This window comes from Ambystoma mexicanum, chromosome 11 (genome assembly GCF_040938575.1).
Source record: "Ambystoma mexicanum isolate Mex_15411 chromosome 11, UKY_AmexF1_1, whole genome shotgun sequence".
NCBI classification, from domain to species: Eukaryota; Metazoa; Chordata; class Amphibia; order Caudata; family Ambystomatidae; genus Ambystoma; species Ambystoma mexicanum.
Window position 1 is genome coordinate 13,311,966 of NC_090934.1, and position 25,676 is coordinate 13,337,641.

At 49.9% G+C, this 25,676-nt stretch overlaps 1 protein-coding gene across 2 annotated transcripts in view; it reads left to right on the forward strand.

Annotated features, from left to right (window-relative positions):
- Nucleotides 1–1,072: 1,072 nt before the first annotated feature.
- Nucleotides 1,073–25,676, forward strand: part of TRIT1 (tRNA isopentenyltransferase 1) — a 240,935-nt gene continuing 216,331 nt past the window's right edge. For both annotated transcript variants that reach the window (XM_069622400.1, XM_069622401.1), the window contains exon 1: nt 1,073–1,243. In XM_069622400.1, the coding sequence (XP_069478501.1) occupies nt 1,127–1,243 (117 nt within the window). In that variant the 5' untranslated portion in view covers nt 1,073–1,126. The remainder of the gene's footprint in view (nt 1,244–25,676) is intronic.

Below are 25,676 nucleotides of genomic sequence, written 5' to 3' on the forward strand. Positions count from 1 at the left end.
TTAGTGAACCATGGATGCATGATGGACCCAACAAGTGCTTGGGCGTTCCCTATTTGAGTGTGTGTTGGCCAAGTGTATCAGGTTGGGTTGATGGGCGACCAATGCTGTCCCATATATGTAAGTTGGTGTCTACCAGGCCGTATGTCGGGGGTGTCATAGGCAAGAATTGGCTGAGTGAAAGGTGACTGGAGGGGAAAACAGGGAGAGGAAAGGGTTGTGCTCATTAACGCGCCACCCCATCCTACATACTTGCCAACCCTACCGATTTAGGTGGTATGATACCGCTTTTCAAGCAGTCCTACCATCTACCGATTTAGTGGCAACAAATACCGATTTTTTTCAATATTTTTGAAACTTTACGATTCCTACAGATTTTTGGTCACAGAATGTTGGCATGTATGGGAATCTATCCTGTACCTTTTCCCTTACTACACTTGCCTACTCTTCGCTCTCCTTTCTTTCCGCTGTGTGTGAACTATTCTGTCCTCTTTACTTTGGCACAACCACCCAAATCCTTCCTGGGTGTCCTGTGCCACTCTTAACAGAGTGCCATCCCTGACATGGGGAGGCGGCCCTGGCCTGGGTGCCCCCAGAGCCGGGGCCACGGTGCGCCGGGTGCCCCCGGCCACTTGTGGAGCTCCGGTGTCCCGGAGCGGGTGAGGTGAGCCCCACCCTTGCGTCTGCGGCATGAGCACCGCACATCTGTGTGTCCTGTTGGGTGTTCCCCGACCTGAGTATGGGGCTGCCTGGTGACCGGGAGCAGCCCCCAACACCCTAAACCCGAAATTGTAGTCTAGTTGCACCTATGCAGCAAATGTATTTTGAAGTTAGATATGAATTCATAAATAAGTACACCTGTGTTGTACTAATGAATATATGTTACATGTTTGTATATATTTAATTTAAAAAATAGGTGCATAGAAGTTTAACATACTTTCCTTTGAACATGGCAACCGATGTAATGAACCGTGTTATTTCCCGGCAATTCCAGGCGGAGGAGCCCATTCCATCATGGCGGCCGGAAGTCCGCACTCAGTGTACTTCCGCCTGGCATCCACAGACTAACATCGCGCATGCGTGCTCGGTAACGCGCGCATGCGCAGATCGCGCGCTGTCATCCTCGGACATGGCGACCCGGTGCCTGGTGGTGGTTCTGGGGGCCACGGGGACTGGCAAGTCCAAACTGGCCATACAGCTGGCGAGGGCTGTGGGGGGCGAGATTGTGAGCGCCGACTCGATGCAGGTGAGCGGGCAGGGGTGCGCTGCGCAGAGCGTGGACTGGAGGGGGTGTTGCAAGGTGGGGGCAGGTGGGCACGGCTCATGGGGTCTCTGGGTGCGCAAGGGAGCTTTGGGTGGGGGCTCGTGTGAGAGGAACAGGAGCAGGATCTTCTGGGTGATCCATGGGCTCAGATGCCGGGGTCCCCGAGGGGCGCCACCAGAGGGTTCCCGGGACAGTGGAAGGGGCCTAGGGCAGGAGGGGGGGAAGCACTAGACATGGGAGGGGGAAGCACTAGACATGGGGGAGCGTGGGTCCCTGGGGGGCGCCACCAGAGGGTTCCCGGGACAGTGGAAGGGGCCTAGGGCAGGAGGGGGAAGCACTAGACATGGGAGGGGGGGGTTCTGAGGGGCGCCACCAGAGGGTTCCCGGGACAGTGGAAGGGGCCTAGGGCAGGAGGGGGGAAGCACTAGACATGGGAGGGGGAAGCACTAGACATGGGAGGGGGGGGGTCCCTGAGGGGCGCCACCAGAGGGTTCCCGGGACAGTGGAAGGGGCCTAGGGCAGGAGGGGGAAGCACTAGACATGGGAGGGGGGGGGTTCTGAGGGGCGCCACCAGAGGGTTCCCGGGACAGTGGAAGGGGCCTAGGGCAGGAGGGGGGAAGCACTAGACATGGGAGGGGGAAGCACTAGACATGGGAGGGGGGGGTCCCTGAGGGGCGCCACCAGAGGGTTCCCGGGACAGTGGAAGGGGCCTAGGGCAGGAGGGGGAAGCACTAGACATGGGAGGGGGGGTTCTGAGGGGCGCCACCAGAGGGTTCCCGGGACAGTGGAAGGGGCCTAGGGCAGGAGGGGGAAGCACTAGACATGGGAGGGGGGGGGTTCTGAGGGGCGCCACCAGAGGGTTCCCGGGACAGTGGAAGGGGCCTAGGGCAGGAGAGGGAAGCACTAGACTTGGGAGGGGGGGGGTTCTGAGGGGCGCCACCAGAGGGTTCCCGGGACAGTGGAAGGGGCCTAGGGCAGGAGGGGGGAAGCACTAGACATGGGAGGGGGAAGCACTAGACATGGGAGGGGGGGGGTCCCTGAGGGGCGCCACCAGAGGGTTCCCGGGACAGTGGAAGGGGCCTAGGGCAGGAGGGGGAAGCACTAGACATGGGGGGGGGGGGTTCTGAGGGGCGCCACCAGAGGGTTCCCGGGACAGTGGAAGGGGCCTAGGGCAGGAGGGGGAAGCACTAGACATGGGAGGGGGGGGGGTTCTGAGGGGCGCCACCAGAGGGTTCCCGGGACAGTGGAAGGGGCCTATGGCAGGAGAGGGAAGCACTAGACATGGGAGGGGGGGGGGTTCTCAGGGGCGCCACCAGAGGGTTCCCGGGACAGTGGAAGGGGCCTAGGGCAGGAGGGGGAAGCACTAGACATGGGAGGGGGGGGTTCTGAGGGGCGCCACCGGAGGGTTCCCAGGACAGTGGAAGGGGCCTAGGGCAGGAGGGGGGAAGCACTAGACATGGGAGGGGGAAGCACTAGACATGGGAGGGGGGGTCCCTGAGGGGCGCCACCAGAGGGTTCCCGGGACAGTGGAAGGGGCCTAGGGCAGGAGGGGGGAAGCACTAGACATGGGAGGGGGAAGCACTAGACATGGGAGGGGGGGGGTCCCTGAGGGGCGCCACCAGAGGGTTCCCGGGACAGTGGAAGGGGCCTAGGGCAGGAGGGGGGAAGCACTAGACATGGGAGGGGGGGGGTCCCTGAGGGGCGCCACCAGTGGGTTCCCGGGACAGTGGAAGGGGCCTAGGGCAGGAGGGGGAAGCACTAGACATGGGAGGGGGGGGTTCTGAGGGGCGCCACCAGAGGGTTCCCGGGACAGTGGAAGGGGCCTAGGGCAGGAGGGGGGAAGCACTAGACATGGGAGGGGGAAGCACTAGACATGGGAGGGGGGGGGTCCCTGAGGGGCGCCACCAGAGGGTTCCCGGGACAGTGGAAGGGGCCTAGGGCAGGAGGGGGGAAGCACTAGACATGGGAGGGGGGGGGTCCCTGAGGGGCGCCACCAGTGGGTTCCCGGGACAGTGGAAGGGGCCTAGGGCAGGAGGGGGAAGCACTAGACATGGGAGGGGGGGTTCTGAGGGGCGCCACCAGAGGGTTCCCGGGACAGTGGAAGGGGCCTAGGGCAGGAGGGGGGAAGCACTAGACATGGGAGGGGGGGGTTCTGAGGGGCGCCACCAGAGGGTTCCCGGGACAGTGGAAGGGGCCTAGGGCAGGAGGGGGAGGCACTAGACATGGGAGGGGGAAGAACTAGACATGGGAGGGGGGGTTCTGAGGGGCGCCACCAGAGGGTTCCCGGGACAGTGGAAGGGGCCTAGGGCAGGAGGGGGGGAAGCACTAGACATGGGAGGGGGAAGCACTAGACATGGGAGGGGGGGGTTCTGAGGGGCGCCACCAGAGGGTTCCCGGGACAGTGGAAGGGGCCTAGGGCAGGAGGGGGAAGCACTAGACATGGGAGGGGGGGTTCTGAGGGGCGGCACCAGAGGGTTCCCGGGACAGTGGAAGGGGCCTAGGGCAGGAGGGGGAAGCACTAGACATGGGAGGGGGGGTTCTGAGGGGCGCCACCAGAGGGTTCCCGGGACAGTGGAAGGGGCCTAGGGCAGGAGGGGGAAGCACTAGACATGGGAGGGGGGGGGTTCTGAGGGGCGCCACCAGAGGGTTCCCGGGACAGTGGAAGGGGCCTAGGGCAGGAGAGGGAAGCACTAGACTTGGGAGGGGGGGGGTTCTGAGGGGCGCCACCAGAGGGTTCCCGGGACAGTGGAAGGGGCCTAGGGCAGGAGGGGGGAAGCACTAGACATGGGAGGTGGGGTTCTGAGGGGCGCCACCAGAGGGTTCCCGGGACAGTGGAAGGGGCCTAGGGCAGGAGGGAGGAAGCACTAGACATGGGAGGGGGGGTTCTGAGGGGCGCCACCAGAGGGTTCCCGGGACAGTGGAAGGGGCCTAGGGCAGGAGGGGGAAGCACTAGACATGGGAGGGGGGGGGTTCTGAGGGGCGCCACCAGAGGGTTCCCGGGACAGTGGAAGGGGCCTAGGGCAGGAGAGGGAAGCACTAGACTTGGGAGGGGGGGGGGTTCTGAGGGGCGCCACCAGAGGGTTCCCGCGACAGTGGAAGGGGCCTAGGGCAGGAGGGGGAAGCACTAGACATGGGAGGGGGGGTTCTGAGGGGCGCCACCAGAGGGTTCCCGGGACAGTGGAAGGGGCCTAGGGCAGGAGGGGGAAGCACTAGACATGGGAGGGGGTTCTGAGGGGCGCCACCAGAGGGTTCCCGGGACAGTGGAAGGGGCCTAGGGCAGGAGGGGGAAGCACTAGACATGGGAGGGGGGGTTCTGAGGGGCGGCACCAGAGGGTTCCCGGGACAGTGGAAGGGGCCTAGGGCAGGAGGGGGAAGCACTAGACATGGGAGGGGGGGTTCTGAGGGGCGCCACCAGAGGGTTCCCGGGACAGTGGAAGGGGCCTAGGGCAGGAGGGGGAAGCACTAGACATGGGAGGGGGGGGGTTCTGAGGGGCGCCACCAGAGGGTTCCCGGGACAGTGGAAGGGGCCTAGGGCAGGAGAGGGAAGCACTAGACTTGGGAGGGGGGGGGGGGTTCTGAGGGGCGCCACCAGAGGGTTCCCGGGACAGTGGAAGGGGCCTAGGGCAGGAGGGGGAAGCACTAGACATGGGAGGGGGGGTTCTGAGGGGCGCCACCAGAGGGTTCCCGGGACAGTGGAAGGGGCCTAGGGCAGGAGGGGGAAGCACTAGACATGGGAGGGGGTTCTGAGGGGCGCCACCAGAGGGTTCCCGGGACAGTGGAAGGGGCCTAGGGCAGGAGGGGGAAGCACTAGACATGGGAGGGGGGGTTCTGAGGGGCGGCACCAGAGGGTTCCCGGGACAGTGGAAGGGGCCTAGGGCAGGAGGGGGAAGCACTAGACATGGGAGGGGGGGTTCTGAGGGGCGCCACCAGAGGGTTCCCGGGACAGTGGAAGGGGCCTAGGGCAGGAGGGGGAAGCACTAGACATGGGAGGGGGGGGTTCTGAAGGGCACCACCAGAGGGTTCCCAGGACAGTGGAAAGGGCCTAGGGCAGGAGGGGGAAGCACTAGACATGGGGGAGCGGGGTGTCCCCAGAGGGTTCCCGGGACAGTGGAAGGGGCCTAGGGCAGGAGGGGGAAGACATGGGGTTCCCGGGACAGTGGAAGGGGCCTAGGGCAGGAGGGGGAAGACATGGGGGAGCGGGGGGTCCCTGAGGGGCTCCACCAGAGGGTTCCCGGGACAGTGGAAGGGGCCTAGGGCAGGAGGGGGGAAGCACTAGACATGGGAGGGGGGGGGATTCTGAGGGGCGCCACAAGAGGGTTCCCGGAACAGTGGAAGGGGCCTAGGGCAGGAGAGGGAAGCACTAGACATGGGGGAGCGGGGTGTCCCTGAGGGGCGCCACCAGAGGGTTCCCGGGACAGTGGAAGGGGCCTAGGGCAGGAGGGGGAAGCACTAGACATGGGAGGGGGGGGTTCTGAGGGGCGCCACCAGAGGGTTCCCGGGACAGTAGAAGGGGCCTAGGGCAGGAGGGGGAAGACATGGGGTTCCCGGGACAGTGGAAGGGGCCTAGGGCAGGAGGGGGAAGACATGGGGAAGCGGGGGGTCCCTGAGGGGCTCCACCAGAGGGTTCCCGGGACAGTGGAAGGGGCCTAGGGCAGGAGGGGGGAAGCACTAGACATGGGAGGGGGGGATTCTGAGGGGCGCCACAAGAGGGTTCCCGGAACAGTGGAAGGGGCCTAGGGCAGGAGAGGGAAGCACTAGACATGGGGGAGCGGGGTGTCCCTGAGGGGCGCCACCAGAGTGTTCCCGGGACAGTGGAAGGGGCCTAGGGCAAGAGAGGGAAGCACTAGACATGGGTGGGGGGGTTCTGAGGGATGCCACAAGAGGGTTCCCGGAACAGTGGAAGGGGCCTAGGGAAGGAGGGGGAAGCACTAGACAAGGGGGGTTTCTCTGAGGGGTGCTACAAGAGGGTTCCCTGGACAGTGGAAGGGGCCTAGGGCAGGAGAGGGAAGCACTAGACATGGGGGGCGGGGGGTGCTCTGAGGGGTGCCACAAGAGGGTTCCCTGGACAGTGGAAGGGGCCTAGGGAAGGAGGGGGAAGCACTAGACACGGGGGGGGTTCTCTGAGGGATGCTACAAGAGGGTTCCCTGGACAGTGGAAGGGGCCTAGGGCAGGAGAGGGAAGCACTAAACATGGGTGGGGGGTGGGGGGGGGTTCTGAGGGATGCCACAAGAGGGTTCCCGGAACAGTGGTAGGGGCCTAGGGCAGGAGAGGGAAGCACTAGACATGGGGGGGGTGCTCTGAGGGATGCCACAAGAGTTCCCGGGACAGTGGAAGGGGCCTAGGGAAGGAGGGGGAAGCACTAGACACGGGGGGGGGGGGGTTCTCTGAGGGGTGCTACAAGACGGTTCTCAGGACAGTTTGGGAGGCGGGTCTGGGGCAGCAGAGGGAAGCCCTAGAGATGGGATAGGGGGGTTCTGAGGGATGCCACAAGAGGGTTCCCAGGACAGTGGAAGGGGCCTAGGGCAGGAGAGGGAAGCACTAGACGTGGGGGGGGGGTCTCTGAGGGTTACCAGGACAGTGGAAAGGGTAAGGGGGGCTCAAAGGGATGGCAATGGAGGAAGCCCTGGACTGCTGAAGTGAAGCCTTGGAGCAGGATTGGGTGCTGAGGGATAGCAAAAAAAAGGCTTCTGTTGACAGAAGGTATGGTACTGCCCTCTACTAACAACGCTGACTTTGTTGTGCATGGCACTGTAAAAAGAAGTGGGCAGGGCTCATATTAGTGAGATAGTGGGAAGGTGGTGATTGTAGGTCAGAAGCACCAGTTACCTGTGTGGTGAGTATGGGGGTTAAATCAAGCTCTGAGGTGTTAGCCATAAGGGGTGGTTCCAGAGTTGAGGTGACATTTGATTTGTCTTTTATTTCTGTACTGTAGCAGTGCATGCATTTGTGTGGCGTGGGTGTTGATGGGTAAATTAAAGAGTACAGTATAAGTCTGTGTATCGTGTGCTAGATCTACTGGGTCGTTTGATGGGCGATGGATCTGGTGTAGCAGTTGGTAGATTTAGCTTGACTAATAGCGGTGTGAGGGTCAGGGTTTCCAGGTTTCTTAGGGGTGTTTGTGCCATGTTTGCTTCTTTTCTTGTCTGCGTGGCTTGCGTATCCAGTTTGTTTTAGTTGAAGAGCCAGGTTGTGAATTGTTTGGCAATATCTGGTTTGCTTTCATGCTGATATGTTTGCGTAGGGAATTCCATAGAGTAGTAGCTAACAATGAGAACAATGAGCCTCCTTGTCCTCTTGAAGTCGGGAACACTGATGAGAGCAGCTTTACATGATCTGAGAGTTTTGGTTTGGGTGTAACGCTGAAACATTATGATTTCCATGGTAAGCGTTGTGGACAATGCAGATGGTTTTGTCATTCCTTTTTGACTGCTAGCAAGTGCAGTATAAGCAGTGTAGGAGTGATGTGTTCCAACCCCTTTACCCTAAGGAGCAGATGCGCCGCCATGCTTTGAACCCGTGGTATCCTTTCTATGAGGTATCCTGGGAGACCTAGATAAGAGCTCCTAAACCAGTATATAACAATGCGGCCCTCCCCATAAGGGACAGTGGCAGTTTGGCCCAGAATTTCATAGTTCTCTATTTTATTGACTGCCTTCGCCGTATTCCGCTCATGTTCTACTTTAGGATTATGGAAAATATCTACTCCCAGGTATCTAAATGTTTCTGTTTCCCATGTAATCAGTAATACCGGTAACGCTCCCAGGGAACTTCTACTGGACCCAGCTAGGGGGCATAAGCTTGACTTTGTGATCACAGACAAGTCTGCGCTCCATCACATCAGTACATATTGTAAATTGGTCTCCAGTTGTTGTAGATGGAGGAGCTTATTGGAAGATCAGGTGCGTTACCCCATATATTAATGCCGCATCATGATACTCTTTCAGCAGGTATAACGCTATTGGGTCTAAGGCCAATATAAACAACATTGGCGACCAAGGGTAGCCCTGTCTGGTTCCCTTACTCAACACCCATTGTTCTGATATCAAGGTGCCAGCCTTAACTCTAGCTGCCGGGTTGCTGTATAGTAGCTTTACCCACCTAATATGTGTGGGGCCTATACCGAAACCCTTCAAAACCACTAGTAACCATGGCCATCTGACAGAAAAAGCTTTGACGGCGTCTGGGCACTGTCTTGGTCTATTATGTGGTGCAATCGTCTGATTGCATGTGATATTTCTATGTGGGATGGATCGAGACTAGTCGAAATACACAAGCTTGTGTATCCTAGGTTTTAACCTATTAGCCTTCAGAGCCGTCAGTATTTTCCCATCGCGATTAAGCAACGAGAGAGGTCTGTAAGAGCCACATTCAGTATCAGATTTGTTAGGCTTCAGCAATGGATTCATTTAGCATTGCTAATAGTAGGGGCGTAACTCACAGAAACATTTGTTTGTCATGTTGCGTCTCGCAAAGCTCCCCATCGCTTGCTTCAATTGCTCGAATCATGCTACGCTCCGTCTCGCTCTTGTCCAACCAGGCTAACAAGCGCCCAGGTTTATCTACCTCAGTGTGCTAACATTCCACGTATTTCCTATAACTGTTTCCCAAGTCTATCCCAGTGTACTAAACACTTCTGCTGTAGGGCGACAGCCTCTTGGGCATTCCCGTTAAGGTGGTCACTTTGACTGTTTATGACTTCTAATTTGGTTTCAGCCTTGCATAAGTTGTTCTCTATTGCTGCCTGAACCCCGTTTGCCTTAGCAATTGCTGTCCCTCTGATTATCAACTAACGTGATCACACCTGCGGTCCCCCTGGAAACACAAACACTGAGAACTGCCGACTGCAGGCGTCCTGACCGCACAGCTCGCTAGCTTCTTTCTTGACTACACAGCAAAGCATTCCTGGTTGACTTAATCAGCGTTTTCTGAGCTCCTCTGTGTCTCTTCAGAGCCTGAGAGTCTGGTTTTTCTATCCAGACACTACCGACCTTCACACGGAGATTCTTCACATGTTGACTCTCTTGGAACACTGCTGCTTGACTCAATACTCCCTGGGTCCCACGCCTTGACTATGGGGCCCCCCGTCAGGGCCACCTATATGCCCTTTATGCAAGCACCTTTTCCGCTGGCTTGACATCCTGCAGAAGACCTTCTCTTCAGAGCGACATCCGTAGGCCCAGATGAAGGCAGCCTCCACTGCCGGGCAAAACGTCCTTGGACCAGCACCCACCCTGCCGTCCTCTACACACCATCAGGAAATCACTCTCTGACGTTGACCTTGGATCGGTCTCTACACACCCACTGTGACCGTACAATGGCCACCTGGACAACCAGAAACCTTACTCCTTTGAACTGCTTTAGAGCCTAAAATGCAATGTGTAGGCATTAAGAATGTATGTCCTCCTCATTTGACTACACAAGGCTCCAGTTTTGTGGGTTGTTGATTTGATTACACTATTATTTGTGCGTGACACTGGTTTTGAAGAATTAATTTCCTTTTGATGATCATGTGCCTGCGACACATCAGTTGTTGTATTAGATATTTATGTATTTGTGTCATTCTTCGCTTGAAAGTGCACTTTACTTAAACTATAGTAGCTGAACAAACACATCCCTTGGTGCAGGTGTTCCCGCGTGCTCAATCGTGCTGCCCGCTTAAATTAGCACCACATCAAGGGCTTCTCTTGTAGCATCCATCTGAAAGGGTTTAGCCATTTCGTCGTCGTATGTTTGCAGACTCTTGTTAATGCGATGAACTTGGTCCACTGCAGAAGCCTACTTGTCGCTATTCGGACCAGCCTTTGTTCCGGTTGGCAAATTCTATCGTTTCAATCCATTTGTGTGCTTCTTCAGGGTTCTCAAAGGAAATGGCGTGACCTGTTTGGATCACCTTCAGTTTAGCCGGATACATGTATTTCAGGTTCGACACTCGTAATCTCCTTTTAGCTCCTATATAGTTAATCTGTTTTTTCTGCACTTGAAGGGTGTAGTCTGGATAAGCTGTTAGCGTGGCCGACGCTTGTTGGATCAGCCTCCTCACCCCCACCCACCCCCCCCCCCCCCCACTTTTGCAGAAGTGCTCAAGGATCTTCTCTTCTCCCTATTTCGATTGTTCAATATCCGGGCTATTATTGGCCTTGGTGGAGCTCTCGGTTGTGGTTTCCTCGCTAGTGATCGGTGTGCTCTTTCAACTATGAATCCCTGCGTGAGGTCGCCGGGGCCGATTTCCTGCTGTAGCAGGGACTCTTATCTATTCTGTCGGGTTCCCTCCTCCTTCTGGGAGCCCAATCATTTGCACATTGTTGCGCCGAGCTCTGCCTTCTGCATCTTCCGCTCTTTCTAGATTGCGTACCTGTTGCTGCAGCACCCTGACTTCTTCAGAAGTATCCTTAATGTCGCTCGTATTTTCTTCAACTGCCTTTTTACAGTGTACCCGTGCGTTCAGCCAGACCCCTCACCTTGTCTCCACGGGTTCGCATCTATACAGATGCCGTCAGTTTTTAGCCTTGAGATATTCCTTCAGGGATGCTATGGCCTCTAAGATCTGTTCATCCCCTCTTGCTTGGAAGCAATGTCCACACTTCTTCAGTGTCCGGTACTTCACAATGACTCCCTGGCCAGTTTTCTGCTGCTCTCAGGCGGCTCTTCTGTAAATGGGCCTGTTTCCCTGGTGTTGTACCCCTTTATGCCAGTCATAGGGTAGCGTCCAAGTCTGCGTACCAAAGGGGTAACCGTGCTGGAGCGTTACTGCAGTTATGGCTCTTGCTCTTGCCACCCGTGAGGGCTTATGGCTTCCTGGGGCCCCCTGTTATTATCTGATGACCTTGTATAGTTTGTAAGGCGTTGACGTCCGGGGCGCAAGTTTTCCGCAGGGCCAGCATCCACATGCCATCCTGTGTCCAGTTGCACCAAGAAAAACCTGCAGTGCCTACTCACCCCTGTGCGCGTAGCACGCGGTTATGTCTGGTGACTCCACTTGCTCCTTCAGTTTGTAGTACTGGTCCTTACAGGGTGTCCCCCCTCACCTGGCAGTATTGCACAGTTGCTGAATTCTGGCACGCTGTTTGTAATTGCAGTGCGAGGGCTGGGGCTGACGTAACTCCTATCTCAAGTTTTCACAGATATGCAATAAGTTTCTTCCACAGCGGATCCCTTTGTTACTCTTGACCCTTATCCTCTGTGTCCAAACTTTCAACTATCCCAACTGCTGCTTACTTGGACGTTGGCTGGGCCTCCATGAATCTCACCCACCTATAGTGTTCCCACTCCACGATCGGGGCTGGCCTTCACTCACACCTCATCCAGCAGCAATTTCCGTTCGCAAGCTAATGCTGTCCTGCCCGCAGTGGAGTCATGCAATATGTTAACTTCCACGTATTATGGGCCGTGCTTGTTGTATTAGGGCAGACCACAGTGGAAACCGAAATGCAGTCCATTTTTATAAACTGCAGTCCTTGCTTGACTGCACTTATTCCAATGGCAGGCAGTGCCTGCTGGACCGCACGGGATACCCCCCGTTTGTTGCCTTGCCTGGCCGAGTGCACTGCCTTTGGGCGGACCGCAGTGGAGCCTGGCATTTGATTCGTCTCCTGTTCTGTGTCAGAACGGCCAGCTGCATCATTGATCACTATCCGGGGCGGACCGTGATGGAAGCCGCTACCCCGCCTTCTCGCTCGGTGTGTGGGCGACATTCTGCATGCAGAAGCGGACTGCAGTGGAAACAGTTTATGATTCTTAATATTTCTGTGTGCCCTGCCCTCTCCGCCACTTAGTTGGATTACAACGGGGGGGCTGTTTGAAAGGTTGTTACACTGCCTCTTTATATTTGGAGCATTCCCCTGCCAGCCACTGCTTGTCTATGCTCTGCATACCTCGATTTGACCTCGTTGGACCCTCACGGGCCGTATCGCCGCAAGCCAGTCCTGATCCAATCCTGGCCGTCGCAGCATGCCCTGCATCAGTGCGGCACCCCTTATTCATTTGCAGCCGTAAACCGCTCTTCTACTGCAGGCGACTTGTGCCTTCTTGTCTTCAATATGGTGGGTCCTCCATTCCTCTGACGGGACACTACCCCACACGGCTCCCCTCGCCTTAATTACTCTCCGAAGATACTTATTTCAGGGCTAGTGAGCAGCGTGTACTGTGAACCTTCTGAGTGCTGGTCGCCGACCAGGCCAGGTCATAAGCAGCTACCGTCTTGCCAGCGGCATCCAGTGACTTTCTCCGGCTCTCTGTGCTGCAGTGCCGATCCTCTGCCAAAGTCATTGATTATGAGGCATCAAGCATCTTGGTTCCCTACTTCCTTGTTGGGCCGCCAACACTCCGTCTCTCATTCAATCAACCTTTTGCAAACTCGCTGTTTAGCCTGCTGTACTCATGACCACTTCACATACACAGGCATCCCTTCAACGTGCGCGAACAGTGAATATAGCCGCCATTATAACAAAGGATTATGTCGGATCAGCTGGAGCCTCGCAGGAACGCATCCTTCTGCATGGCTCTTAAGCCACGCCCCACAAACATTTCGGGACCTTGATTTTATGATTTGGAAGTTAATGCTGCCAAATCGGCTGTTATGCTTACAAATGGAGTAATTCTCCAGAGAGTGATGTCTTTTGACTATTAGGGGATAGTCTTGCTCCCAATCTGAATCCTGCCGCTCACATTGAGAAACGAGGGGTCTGGCTTAACCAAGCTCTTGGGTGGGATTAGATTTGTCAGTACCAAGCCACCAGACTTGATAAAGACGGTGTACGCTAGCAAAGTGAAAGCTGCAGAAAAATATGGAGCATCGTTATGGGGTTATGGTAACGCACCACGCATCCAAGTCTCTTAGAATTTTTTCTTAAACCTATTTCTCGGCCTTACTCAATCGGTCCCAAATGATGGCGTCCATACTGAGTTGGGCATGCTGCTTTTGGGTGGTGAAATGGGAGCCGGCACCAGTTGTTCACTGGCTCAGATTATGGGCGTATCCAAAGGTACACATTCACTCATCAAATATCTGTCGACAAGAGGTGGATGTAAGTAAGTTCGATGGCTGTCCCATGTGAGCAAGTGGTTGGTAAAATTGAATGTTGACTACCATTTGATTAACCTTAAGTTAATTACTAAAGCTGCTGCAACCCGGTTTAAGTATGAAGTGCTGTTCACCTCCCAGATCCAACTGCGTTCCTTCCTCTATCTCTAACTGTGGTGTTCCCCAGGGGTCTAACCTCTCTCCCTGGCTTTTCAACCAATACCTGGCATTTTTGCCCACCGCATTGCTGCTCTCTGCCCCAACCTATAGTGCTATGCGGATGACGCTCAACTCATTTTCAGGCTACCTTCTGCCACTTCTTCTCCTTCTATCATCTCTGACTGTCGGCTATCCAGGGGTAGTGTGCCGCCAATGATCTCTGCCTCAATGCCAGTAAGACTGAGATTCTCCTCACAGGCACACTTGCTCCCTCCTTTCCTGTCACTCTCTGGCTGGCCTCTCTTGGCCCTCTCCCACCTGTGAGGCTAAAAACTCCAGGGTCATCTTCGACTCCACACTCTCCATCTCTCCTCGCATCTCTGTCTCTAAGAAGTCACACTACCAGCTGCACGTCCTCGGAGGTATTCTTCCTTTCCTCTCCTTCCCCCAGAAGCTCACTGTCTTGAGAGGTCTGGTTCTCTTTAGGCTGGAGTACTGCAACAGCCTCTTGCTAAATCTGCCTGCTTCTACTCTCTGCAACTCCTACAGAACAGGACTGCGAGGCTTGGCCTTGGCCTCAAGCCCAGGGATTGTGCATCTCCAGGACTGAAATCTCTGCACTGGCTCCCAGTGGCTGCAAGGATTAAGTTAAAAACCCTCTGCATTGTACACAAGGCCTTCTGGGATCTCAATACCTTCACCTCTCTCTTCCTAAATATCTTCCTTCTCGAGCTCTTCAACCATTCGCCGACAACTCCCTCAGGGTCAATCGCTTCTCCAAGCAATGAGTTGGAGGTAGATCTGTCTTCGGCCAGGGCCTCCCTCTGGAACAGCCTCCCTGAAACTTGAGCACAATCTCTGGTTCCCAAAGCACATCAAAACCTTCCTCTTTGCTTCTGCTTCCTCTCCTCCTCTCCCTTGCTGAACTCCTGACTGAAACTGCACTGGTCACCTGGCCAACCCTCAGAGCCTGGGCCGAGCTACCCTCCCCCGCCAGATCCACACTTGCACTGCCTCCCTGCAGCGGCTGCACTTGGGGCCTGTTTTCTGTATCCCTACAGTCCCCCACCAGCACTTGCACTTTTTACTTAATGCTTTTGTTTATTATATTATGTTTTACTGTCAATCCCATGTCGAGAGAGAACATGGGGAAATACAGAAGGGCACTAACAGAAATGTGGCAATTATTTCAATTGATGCAATTCAGAAAAAACTATTTATTATTGGCAAATAATCCTGCTAAGAGAAACCTATTGACTCTAGCACAATTTAATTGCCTCCCTATAAGATCTACGTCCCGCTGGTCAGGGGCCAGGGAAGGCAAAATCAGTCCCTTTGGATGCGAGGCACAGGAGGAAACTCTGCATTTTGTGCTCTTCTGTCCAGTTTTTAAAGATATTCGATCAAGAATGCTGGTCCAACATTGTGCAATGTCGCCCTGCCTTGCTAAACCTTCTCTGGGCAGAGAATCCGTATGTGAGCTGGTCGCTTCGAGAAGCTTTTGCTTGAAGAGCATCCGTGTTAGCTATTATCTCGTCATGACAAAGGTCCCCCACCTGTCTGGCTCATAATAAGAGAGGACAGACATGACACTGTGTGAGTCCAAGAAAATGGGATTGCAAAATATTTGAACATATTTAAGCCGTCACGTTGTTCTTTGTACTAATTTATGTATATTTTGTAACTGTTCAATTGGTATTTAAAATTTGTGACATGTATGTTTTTGTTTTATGTTGACATTGCTAAAATTGATTTTAATATTCTACTTGGATTCCATCTCTCTGGACTAACGCTATTCCTCCACTTCTCGTGTTGCTACGATTCATGCATTTAATCTTGTAGATGAATGGAATGCCTTTCATACATCACTGGCAATTTTTAGTCATTGGAGTGCAATATTTCTGTGATGGACAATAGATACAATTGGGTTTTTGATAATGGCTTGTATATGTTCAAATGAGTGTTTTGTCATTGAACGTGCGTTGTATGTGGTACCTCTCATGCCAACCATATTATGACAGGTGGCACAAGTAGGGCCAGTGGGAGGCTCACTAATGTATTGAGTTGCTTCCAAGGTCTCAATGGAGTGGCTTTTAGTCGAAAATGAACACATTCTTATTGGGACAAAGGTCCTTACCCTACATTTCTTCATTGGTTGCATTTTTTGTAGATTGTCTGACCGGTCCATCAGGAGAGTAAATCCTTATTGGGCCAGAGTTTTCTGGACAGCAGAAAGTGGCCGTAGCAGGAAGGTGATGACTTGGGCTGCGCTCTTGGTGCAGAAAGAGATTTTTAGGTGGCATTAGGGAACAGAACAAGGGAGGGTGGAAGTGAGATTTGAACTTGCTTGTGTGAACGCCTTTGTGTCGAAACATGCACCCACCAGAACTAGTTATGTTTGTAGAGGCTTTCTATGCTGGATGTCTTTTTTTTTTAACAAGGTGGGATTTGGTCTCCACCAAACGCTTTATGGCAATCTGCCCTGGTGTGCTGAGCCAGAAACTTATATGACCCAAGAGGTTCAATTCTCGTTATTGATTTTTAAACTCCTTTTCTCACTGATTAGTTTGTCTTGGATGCATGGTTTATGCCCATAAATGCAGAACAGCCTTACCCTTACTTGCAATGTTATAAATGATTCTGTCCACTGTCCCTGATTGACCACCCAGGCCTGCTTGTCTTCATCCCCTTCCCTGTCATGCTAGTACTTCCAGCCTCTGCTGAGTCAATGGTACTCATGGATTCAGTTACCTTGCCCTTTTCTTAAATATTCAGTTTTGTGCATACACCACATTTAAAGAACCTGGAGCAGAATAAAATGTGCTGTATAATTGCAGTAGAAAATAATGTACCTTGTTAATATGCATTTCATGTGAAATAAGTCCTACAATTTCAAAACTGTATTCATATAATTAGAGCTTTCGTTAGCTAACTCATATGTCTTATGCCATCAGTGATTTCATAAATGATGTAATTACTGATGTAATCTCTGTGATTGTGGTCATATGCTGTCCAACGGGGGGCGGCACGTTAAGGTGGCTTTGCCTGAGCTGTCTGCTGAATTTCATCCATAATCGAGCAGTGGAAAGTGGAAGTCCCAGATCATTGTCTGCAGGGCTGTGAACCAAAACGATCCCACGTGTGATGAATCTGCAGCATATATTCCTTAGTCGGTCCTCTCTCCCGGAAGGACAATACGGTTTCCTCCGGATTTGCTGCCTTACATATCCTACAAGACTGTTGTGTCTTAGGGATCCCTATTCTTGGTCCTGTAACCTCTAAGGTCTCCAGTAAATGAAGCCTACATTTTAGATATGTTTGGTTAAGTTCTTTACTAGGAAAATACTGAATGTGTTTTAGAGTATTGCCCATTCGCAACGGACACATGAACGCGGTCTGAAAGCCTGGAGTTAGTTTGTACCAGTCCCATACGCTTTGTTCATATTTTTATATTTCCTTCTAAAAGCCAATTGGAAGAGCACATACATTCTGTACTTTTAAGAAAAGAGTCGTGTGACTAGAGCTCTAGCATTCGGAATACAAATATGTAGTCTTTTTAGAATGTATTCTTTTTACTTTTGTGTTTCTCTTTCAAATCCTGTAGACTGATATTTTATGGTGGAATCATGAGCGAAATGTGATCAAAATATTTCTTGTATACTTGCTCTTAAGGCTAAAGTTCATAGGGATTGTTACATTCCTATTGTTTTTGATATGCCCTTTGTAGAGCTCTTGCAACATCACCAACCTTTAGCTCGTTGTATGTGTATCACTGCTATTGCCCCTGCTAAACCTTTTCTCGCAGAGCCATGCCCCTAGAGTCCACCAAAATAGCAGATGGGCGCTATACAAGGCCACTAATGTCAAAACCATAAAATGTTAAAAGCACAGAGGAGTTAAAGTTGTATAAACAGCCTGTCCTTGGCAAAGAGAGCTCTTTGTGGTAGCTTTTTTTGAAATCCTAGAAATGACTAGAGACTAAACTGCTTTCCTCAGCAGACGAGATCTCCTGTAGCCCTTGGACCATTGTTTTTCCGCACCCGCCTCTCGAGAGTTTGTTGAGAATGTCTGTCTTAAGTCATAGATGTGCTTCTTCAGACATAAATGTTTTGGAAAATAATTGGAACGTATAGCGTGACATGTCTCTCACCCAGTTCAGTTGACTGTGATTGCCCTCACTTCGCTAGCCGATCTGTTCACTGTGGCACTGATGGTGCCTCTGCTTGGTACCTTGCATTGCTGTGGTCTATGGATCGCTGCCTCGAGCCTACACACTGTAGTGATTGCAAACGGATGGGGTTCTCCCTTCTGCAATGGATATCATGAATGTGTGCGTCTCTTAGCATGGCATTGAGTGTCTGGGGCAACTGTGTTGGGTGCCTGGCAAAGGCACTCTTAAGAGACTGAGAATGGTTGATTCCCCTCTATTGTTGCGTCTCTTCTCCCAAAGAACTTTGAAAGCATAGATCAGGAGAAACCAGGCTATTTGCTTGCAACTGTATGCAGTAAACCTCAGGGGTCATTCTAGGCAGTATTAAAACAGGACGGCACAGACCGATAAAACGCGACCCTAGATGGAAGTAAAGGTTCTTACTTAATTTATTCAAAGGTAGGTGTGAGGAACCAGGAATGAGACTCGCCTATGGTTTTGACCATAAACGTACATTGACCAAAGAAAGGGGTTTGGTAAATGCCTCTGTCACTACACTTAAGAGGTGTTTTCCCTACCTCAAACAAAACTAACGGTTGGTCAGAATGTCCAAAGTAAAAACATTCTATGTCCAAAGTACTATTCTGCTCCTCGCATTCTGACAAAATCCACTCCAAGGTGAAAAGGGCAATGTCTTTGGCCTTTAGTAGTGTATAAATATTCAAAAATGAAAACGCATAACTCCAACGCAAGGTTCCAGAAGGGTTAGCGTTCCTTGTTCCAGGGGGTGGTTCCCTTCCCCTGAATTCTTCTTTACTGCTTGAGGTTTTCATACACTGGTGATAAGGTTCCTGATTCCAGAGGGTGGTTCCCTTCCTCTGAATTCTTCGTTACTACAGGAGGTTTTCATATACTGGTGATAAGGTTCCTGGTTCCAGAGGGTGGTTTCCTTCCACTGAATTCTTCGTTACTCCTTGAGGTTTTCATACACTGGTGATTAGATTCCTGGTTCCAGAGGGTGGGTCCCTTCATCTGGATTTCTCTTAATCTCTTTTATATTTAAAATTCAGTTATTTGGGTTTCTCTTGTTAAACAACACAACTGGTACTCGGAACAACTTTGCTCTTTATCCCTTCTGCGAGGTTTTCATTCCTCTTCTCTTGATGAACGATACAACTGGTACACAAAACAATTTGGCTGAGAGATTGTATCTTGGTAGGATACCTGGTATACTCCTTTGCCAGGTTTTCACTCCCTTTTCTCTTTGGTGTCACACAGCCTTTTTGCTAGTCCTGATAAGTCGCCTAAAGGGGTCTTGAGAAGGATATATTTCATATACACTGTTCAGCTTGTCCTTGCCTCGTGTGTGCTTCCTTACCTGGGCTTTCTTCTATAACCACACTTGCAACTGCCTGGTATATTGAGCACCACATACTGTGGGTAATGAGTAGCGCTCGGATACCTGATGGTTCATAGCGCTATATAAATGCTAAATTATGATTATATTCTCCTGCCAGGATTTCCTTATATATGTATATTCCTTGCAGCTTTATTTGCCTGCTATACTCTCCTGCCAGGACTTTTCCCATGTGGGCTCTGCACACACTTCCAAACTTGATATTCTCTTATATTTGCTTCATCTTATATTTTTTATTGTATTTTATTTAGTTGAAATGCAACTTTAGAAAAGATTAGATAACGTAAACATTAACCAGAATAAAAACATGATAGAAAGAATAGATATTAACCATCAACATTTAAAAATAAGCACAAAGGCTTTCAATTTTTAAAATAAGACAAAAACGATGAAGGGCAAGCCATATGCTATCATCGATAGTACAAAAGATTTGTAAATTACGTTACTTGATTTAAGGACATATTATTCTTCACCAGAGGCCATAATAGTTTATGCAATGCAAGTGTTGGACAGAGTAGACCAGAAAAGCATAGGGTCCGAATTGGTTTTTGATTGTGTGGTGTTGAAGTTCATTAGTTCAAATGGAGAAGTCACTTTATTCGCTTTTGCTTTGGGTCAATCTCTAGTCTTGTAAAGGTATCCTTTCCTTAGGTCAGATAGCTTTTCACATTCTATAATAAGTTTTAATGTTTTTGGTAGATCTGACAGTTTGCAGAAGTGGCATGTATTTTGGGCTTTATCTTTGGATCTAATTGCCAGTACTGAGTTTGTAGGCCATAGATTGAAACGTAACTGCATAATTTTTAGCTCGCTATTCTTGATCTGGAAATTTGGTCAGATATGTGGTTATTTGGTTTGCTCTCTTTGGAATAAAATGGCCAGAGGTGAAGCTTTTGAGTTTCTTGCGTTGTTCCTAGTTGAGTTTCAGTCTGTGAGCCAGCATTTTTCCTTTGCTCATGCCAGGTTTGTAGAGAAGTATTGGTCGCTATCAGCATTTTCCATGTGGAGTAAGCAACATTGTTTCTATGTTGATAAAGGTGGTGTATGGTTGGTTTCTAACTGAGTGGCTAGACGTGGAACCATGGTGTCATGAAATGTATCTTTGTTAGCGTATTTAAGAAACATTGTTGCATTTCATGCCCTCCTTTCATTGATACAACCTAATTCAAAACATACTATTTGTATCGGGAAGCTTGGTGGAATTGGTAAAATGGATTTCCAAAAGAGACCTTCAGTGTAGTTCCAATTGGGGTGATTTAGTGTGGGCTCCATAGGTTACTGTTGGAATGACTTTTTCTTAGTAATATTTAATTGGCGGAAGGAGGGAATTGGGTCTGTATTTTTTATGAGTAAGTTTGGCTTGTGAGCACAAGGACTGGACCTGATATTTTACAGTGTTTTTGTATGGAAGGTCTCCTTTGGTGTTCACGTTGATGCCCAAATATTTATAGTCATTGACTATTCCAAGGAACCAAGTGAATACCCAGGTCTTAGTTGGATGGCAATTGGGCAGTAGCGTTGGGATGTTTGATTTAGTTATGTTGATAGACAAGTTGTTCTGGGGCGCATATTGTCTTAGGCCTTCTAATTGCATTTTGAAGTCCTATTGGAGTTTGGTCAAAGAGTACCAAGTCATCTGCATATAATAGATGTGAGATTGGGAGTGGACCAAGCTTTGGTGGGAATGCTTTGATTGAGAGGATATGTTTGTTTATTTCTCTGATGTAATAGTTTAAAAGGGTTGTGGCCAGAACGCATCCTTGTTTTAACCCCCTTGTTGTTGGTATATTTTTTGTTAGTTGGCCGTCTTGGGTTAGCTTCACTTGTACAGTAGTGTTCGCATATAATTGATGAAATTGATTGGAGGATGTAGTGGGGGCATTCAGCGTCAGCCAGCTTTTTCCATAATACTTCTCTAGATATGATTGCCGACTGGCATTCAATGAATGCTATGTACAATGGTTGATTGGATGTTGGTTTTTTTTAAGGCTGATGTAATTAAGAGGTTAATTGCAGGGCCAAGCCCAGCTACGAAACCCGATTGATGGTGGTCTGCCAATTTGTTGGTGGTTATCCAGGCATTTAGATGTTTTAATAATAATCTCGCATAGATTTTCCCAGGTGTGCCTAATAGTGGGATTGGTCTATAGTTGATTGGTAGATTGCGATTGCCCCTTTTAAAGATTGGGATTTGTATGGAGTGTTTCCACGTTGCTGCAATTTTACCTGTTCTTTATACTTGCTTGAATGCTGCCCATTCTTCAGGATGTTTCTTTAGTGATACATTTGTGAGGCCTTCAGGGCCTGGAGCATGGGATGAGCTCAGTTTATTTGATTTGGATCAAAATGTCCAAATAGTAAAATTGGAGTAGATTGGGAACAACATGTTCCATTATGCGCTTCGGTTTATCACGTGAGAGGTCTGCAAGCGAATCTAAAATATGCATCGTCCAAGGGTCTTCCGGGATTATATTTAGCAAAACTGTTGTTCCAGTGTTTGCAGCCTTATTTGATCATTTCCATATTCTTGTGCTAGATTTTGATGCTAGCATTTGTTCGTTTTCCGTTTGTTTTAGCATGTTACGATTTTGATGACATTTCTGTACTTGATGCGGATATTTGAAGATTTCTCATTTATATTTCCCACGTTAGTGTTTTTTTGATTTTTGCTCAGATTTAATTTTTGCTCTGGCATTTTTAATAGTAGGATCGAAGGTGTGTTTGTGTCTGAAGATATGTAGTCTCTTTGAAAAACATGAGAGCTTGAGTATGTGGTGGTCTCGGTCATCTAACCGTTGATTCTTTGTATGCGTTAGGTGTCCAGCAAATTGTTTGTTTTTGGTATTGACCATTTTATTTTATTCTGTTGCTCGGTTAGCTTACACAATAGAGTATAATACTGTTTCAAGACTGATGTCAAATATTGCCATTTAATGTTTAAGACGATCAATGTCAATTATTGGGACAATTTGATATTGATTTATAAAAGTTATTGCATTAGATGAAATGAAGGCATAATCATTGATTGGCGTTGAATGATTTGTTTTTCATTTAGGGATTGGCGGACAGTCTTTCTCGAGGATGGTCTGGTTTCTTTCGCTCATTAGGTCTAGCCCTCTCGACTTTTGGTTGAACTGGGATTCCGTTTTTCTTAAAGCATGAGCTGTTTGGATCACCTGCTACTAGGACTATGTAGGGTAAGGGTTTGATTGCAATCATGTCTTGTAGATGGGTTACATGATCGAAACATTGGTTGTCAATTATGGCTGAAGTCCAGTATAGGTTTAATATAGCTATGTGGGAATTTGTGATATCCGTAGAGTCAGGCATGATTGGTTTGGCGAGTTGGATACATGGATGTGGTGTTTCCCACGAGACTAATCTTGCATTCAAACTCAGTTTGATGCCGATTAATAGACCTGCCATAGGCCGTCCCTTGGATCGTTTGATTGCAGGGATTGTTATTTAAAGGTAGGCCGGGCTGGGGGGTGTGTTTATCCATGTCTCCTGGAAAATGATCACATTGTTTGCTCGCAGATGTGCATTTGTAGCAGTATCAGAAAGATGGAAGAATCCTCTAGTATTCCATGTCGCTACGTTTAGTGAGGGAAGGGATGCTGATCATACAGTGTTCATAATCTACATTGTGAGGGGCTTGTTCTATTGCTTCTGTTAGCCAGTTCCATGATGTCTTATCCGTCTGAGAGGTGGGCTTGTCAAAATATACTGCAAGTGTCAAGTTCCCTCTTATTCCCTTACAGTTAATAATTGGGGGCTCGAGGCTTCCCATCAGAGTGTACCTTTTTTAAAAAAATATGGTTTGAGGGAGTGTTCTTGATCAGTTCTCTCGGGAGATCATTGTTTTTTCCTTCTAGTTGCTGTATTTCTGATGTAAGACTAAAGCCCAGATGTGAGAAGGCTGTTTTTTCTGCCCATGTGATTTCTTACACCACTTGCGATCGTATAATGAGGTGGGCACTCTGGAGATGAACACATTGAATGACCTATGACTCGATTAGCTTTAATTTTGGAATCTGACACAATGGTTAACTGTGTCTTCCGGTTAGGGTAAGGATCCTTTCTTTGTCAAGCATAGTTAAAATGATCATTTCATGATGGAGGTGATCTTTTTCTTGGTTTGGATTCTTGAATTTCTCGAGTTTTGCACTATTCTTTTTAGGCGGATTAATCGTGCTGTATGCTTTTTTCAGTTAAGGTTTTTCGGGTTGTTAGGAGTTAAAGAGGTGGATCTGAGTTCTTACTATTTTGTTGGATCCTTACTGTGTCTGTATCAAAATGACATTAGATTTATTTTACAAAAGTTGGACGCTTTAGCTTGTATTCTGACTTGGCAATCTTGATTCGCTCTTTTATTTGCTCCATTGTTGAGAAATATATTTTCATCATTTTGATGGTTTTGGGAGTCGATGGAGTGAGATGGGATCTCCTCTATCGAATCTGGGTTATCATGCTCGAGTTGGTCGGCTGGTGATGAGGAGATTGATAATTTGCAAGAGTTTAATCCTCGTCATACTGTTCATTAGTTTCACTATCACTGGCTTTGGGTTCTTGTATGTTAATGTTAAAGGATATTTGTACCGTGCACTATCGCCACCGGAGTGGTCCCCTGGCGGCTCTGAAAGAGGGAGGGGGCGTGGGTTTGTGGGAATGAGCTGGAAATGTGATAGATAGCAGTGATGTGCTGTTGGCAGCCTCCGTCCGGTGGGTCTGCTGGCTGGGCTTGGGGTGTTATACGGTCAATAGTCGTTGTGTGCTGTTGTGCAAGTCTGTGTGGTTTGTTTTGTTGTTGCAGTGAATTTTGTGCGGTTTGCTGCGATTTAGGCTTGTGGTTGTGTTTGTTAGAGTTTGAGAGGAGTATGCAGAGGGATGAAATTGTTAGTGGATTGGTTAGTTGGCATTGCTGACCTTGTAATTATGTCTAGGTGTGATGCCTACTATTACGTCGGAGTGTGGCACTTGCTAATTTTCAATATTATGTCTAGATATGAGACAGGCTAGTGATCACGATTCCATTCTAGTATTGCACTTGTCGTCATTCAGTTTCATGTAAGTTTTCCAACATTCACGTTTTGTATAGCTGCGACGGAGGCGAAGGCTAAGAATTCCGTCTAAGTGTGGCATTTGCTAACATTCACATTTGTGTCTAGCTGCGCAGGCTAAAGTTAAGAATTCCATTTACGTGTGGCACATGCTAACAATTATTACACCTGTCTAAGGTGAAATAGGCTAATCTTGACCGTTTTTTATAGGTTAACATTGGCACTCGTTAACATTGACTTTGCGGTCCTACCAATGGGAAGCTGAAAGTCCAGATCGATTTGATGACATCTGGGTTCAAATCCTACACCGTACAAGAATAATGAATTATCGATAATCTCCTGCAAAGTGTGTGGGGGGGCAGTGGAACACCCCCTATTAAGTATGTGGATATTAGGAGGTCAACATGTGGATATCCCTATAAAGAAATGTGTACTGATGAGGGAACATCCGAAACTGCCTTCCTTCCTGAAACAACCCCCCCCCCCCAAAAATCGGAAGAAGCACCAACGTCGTCCATTTGAGGTGTTTTGTACTTGGAAGGTTATGAAGTGTTTTTTGTTTATTGCAGAGTAGTCTACTTTATGGCTCGTATTAGAGCCTCGATAAACGTTTTGGCTTTGCTGTTTATTTTCGTTCTGCTTTTTTGGGTTTTTTCCTGGTGATTTGGTTTCATACTCTTGGACTTTTTTTTCCTTTTGTCTTGTGGTTTTAAAAACTTCTTCAGAAACTTGTCCTTATGCTCCTGGTGTCACACTCTGCCCTTTTTCTCACCTGTTTGTCTTTGGTCGGTGTCTTCTTTGGAGCGCCTTCCTTCTTTCTGACCAATCAGGACTCATACAGGTAAGGGCATGTATCCTCCGGTTCCAGTGGGAGGATCGCTGGCTACCTCAGGAAGCAGGGTAGCATTCAGTATTCAGGAAGGAGGACAGTGACGACGGAATCCAGGAAGGAACTAAGAGCAGGAAGTCCAAATGCTCACAGCGTTAAAGGAACCCCCTGCGAGCACCAAAGCACAGAACAGGAGTCTGGGATGGAAGGAAGAACGGACCTAGCGGATGCAAAGGGCAGTTCAAGGGGTTGCCAGGAAGGAAAGGACGGTAAGAAACAGGAATGGGCACTGAGAGAAGGGAGAAGAAACGACTGCACTTGACGAACAACTCAGAACAATAGCGTTGAGACGCACAGAGCTGCGGGCGTGCCTATTTTCTAGGAGGCAGCACGTCATACGTAAATGCTAGAAAGCAGTGCTTCTGTGCAGTCGGCCATGTTGGGAAGACCACCGACCCGATATTGCGGTGCATCATGGACCATGAAGTCCAAAAGGGTCGGAATCGGTGATGACGGCATGCCCCCTCTTAAAACTTGATCCACCGGGTTTACCTGGATGGGTTTGATGGAATTTCCATATTAAACGAGGGTGCATTCACATTGGAGACTGGTTCCCAGGTTCGTTCGCCTGGGGGGGGGGGGGGAGTGTATCCTTTCCATTCCACTAGGTATTGGAGTCGACCCAGTCTGTATCTAGAATTGCATATCCTGGAGACCTCGAATTCAATCTGGTCATTGACAAGCACGGGGTTAGGTCGATGAGTCAACCTGGTTGATTGT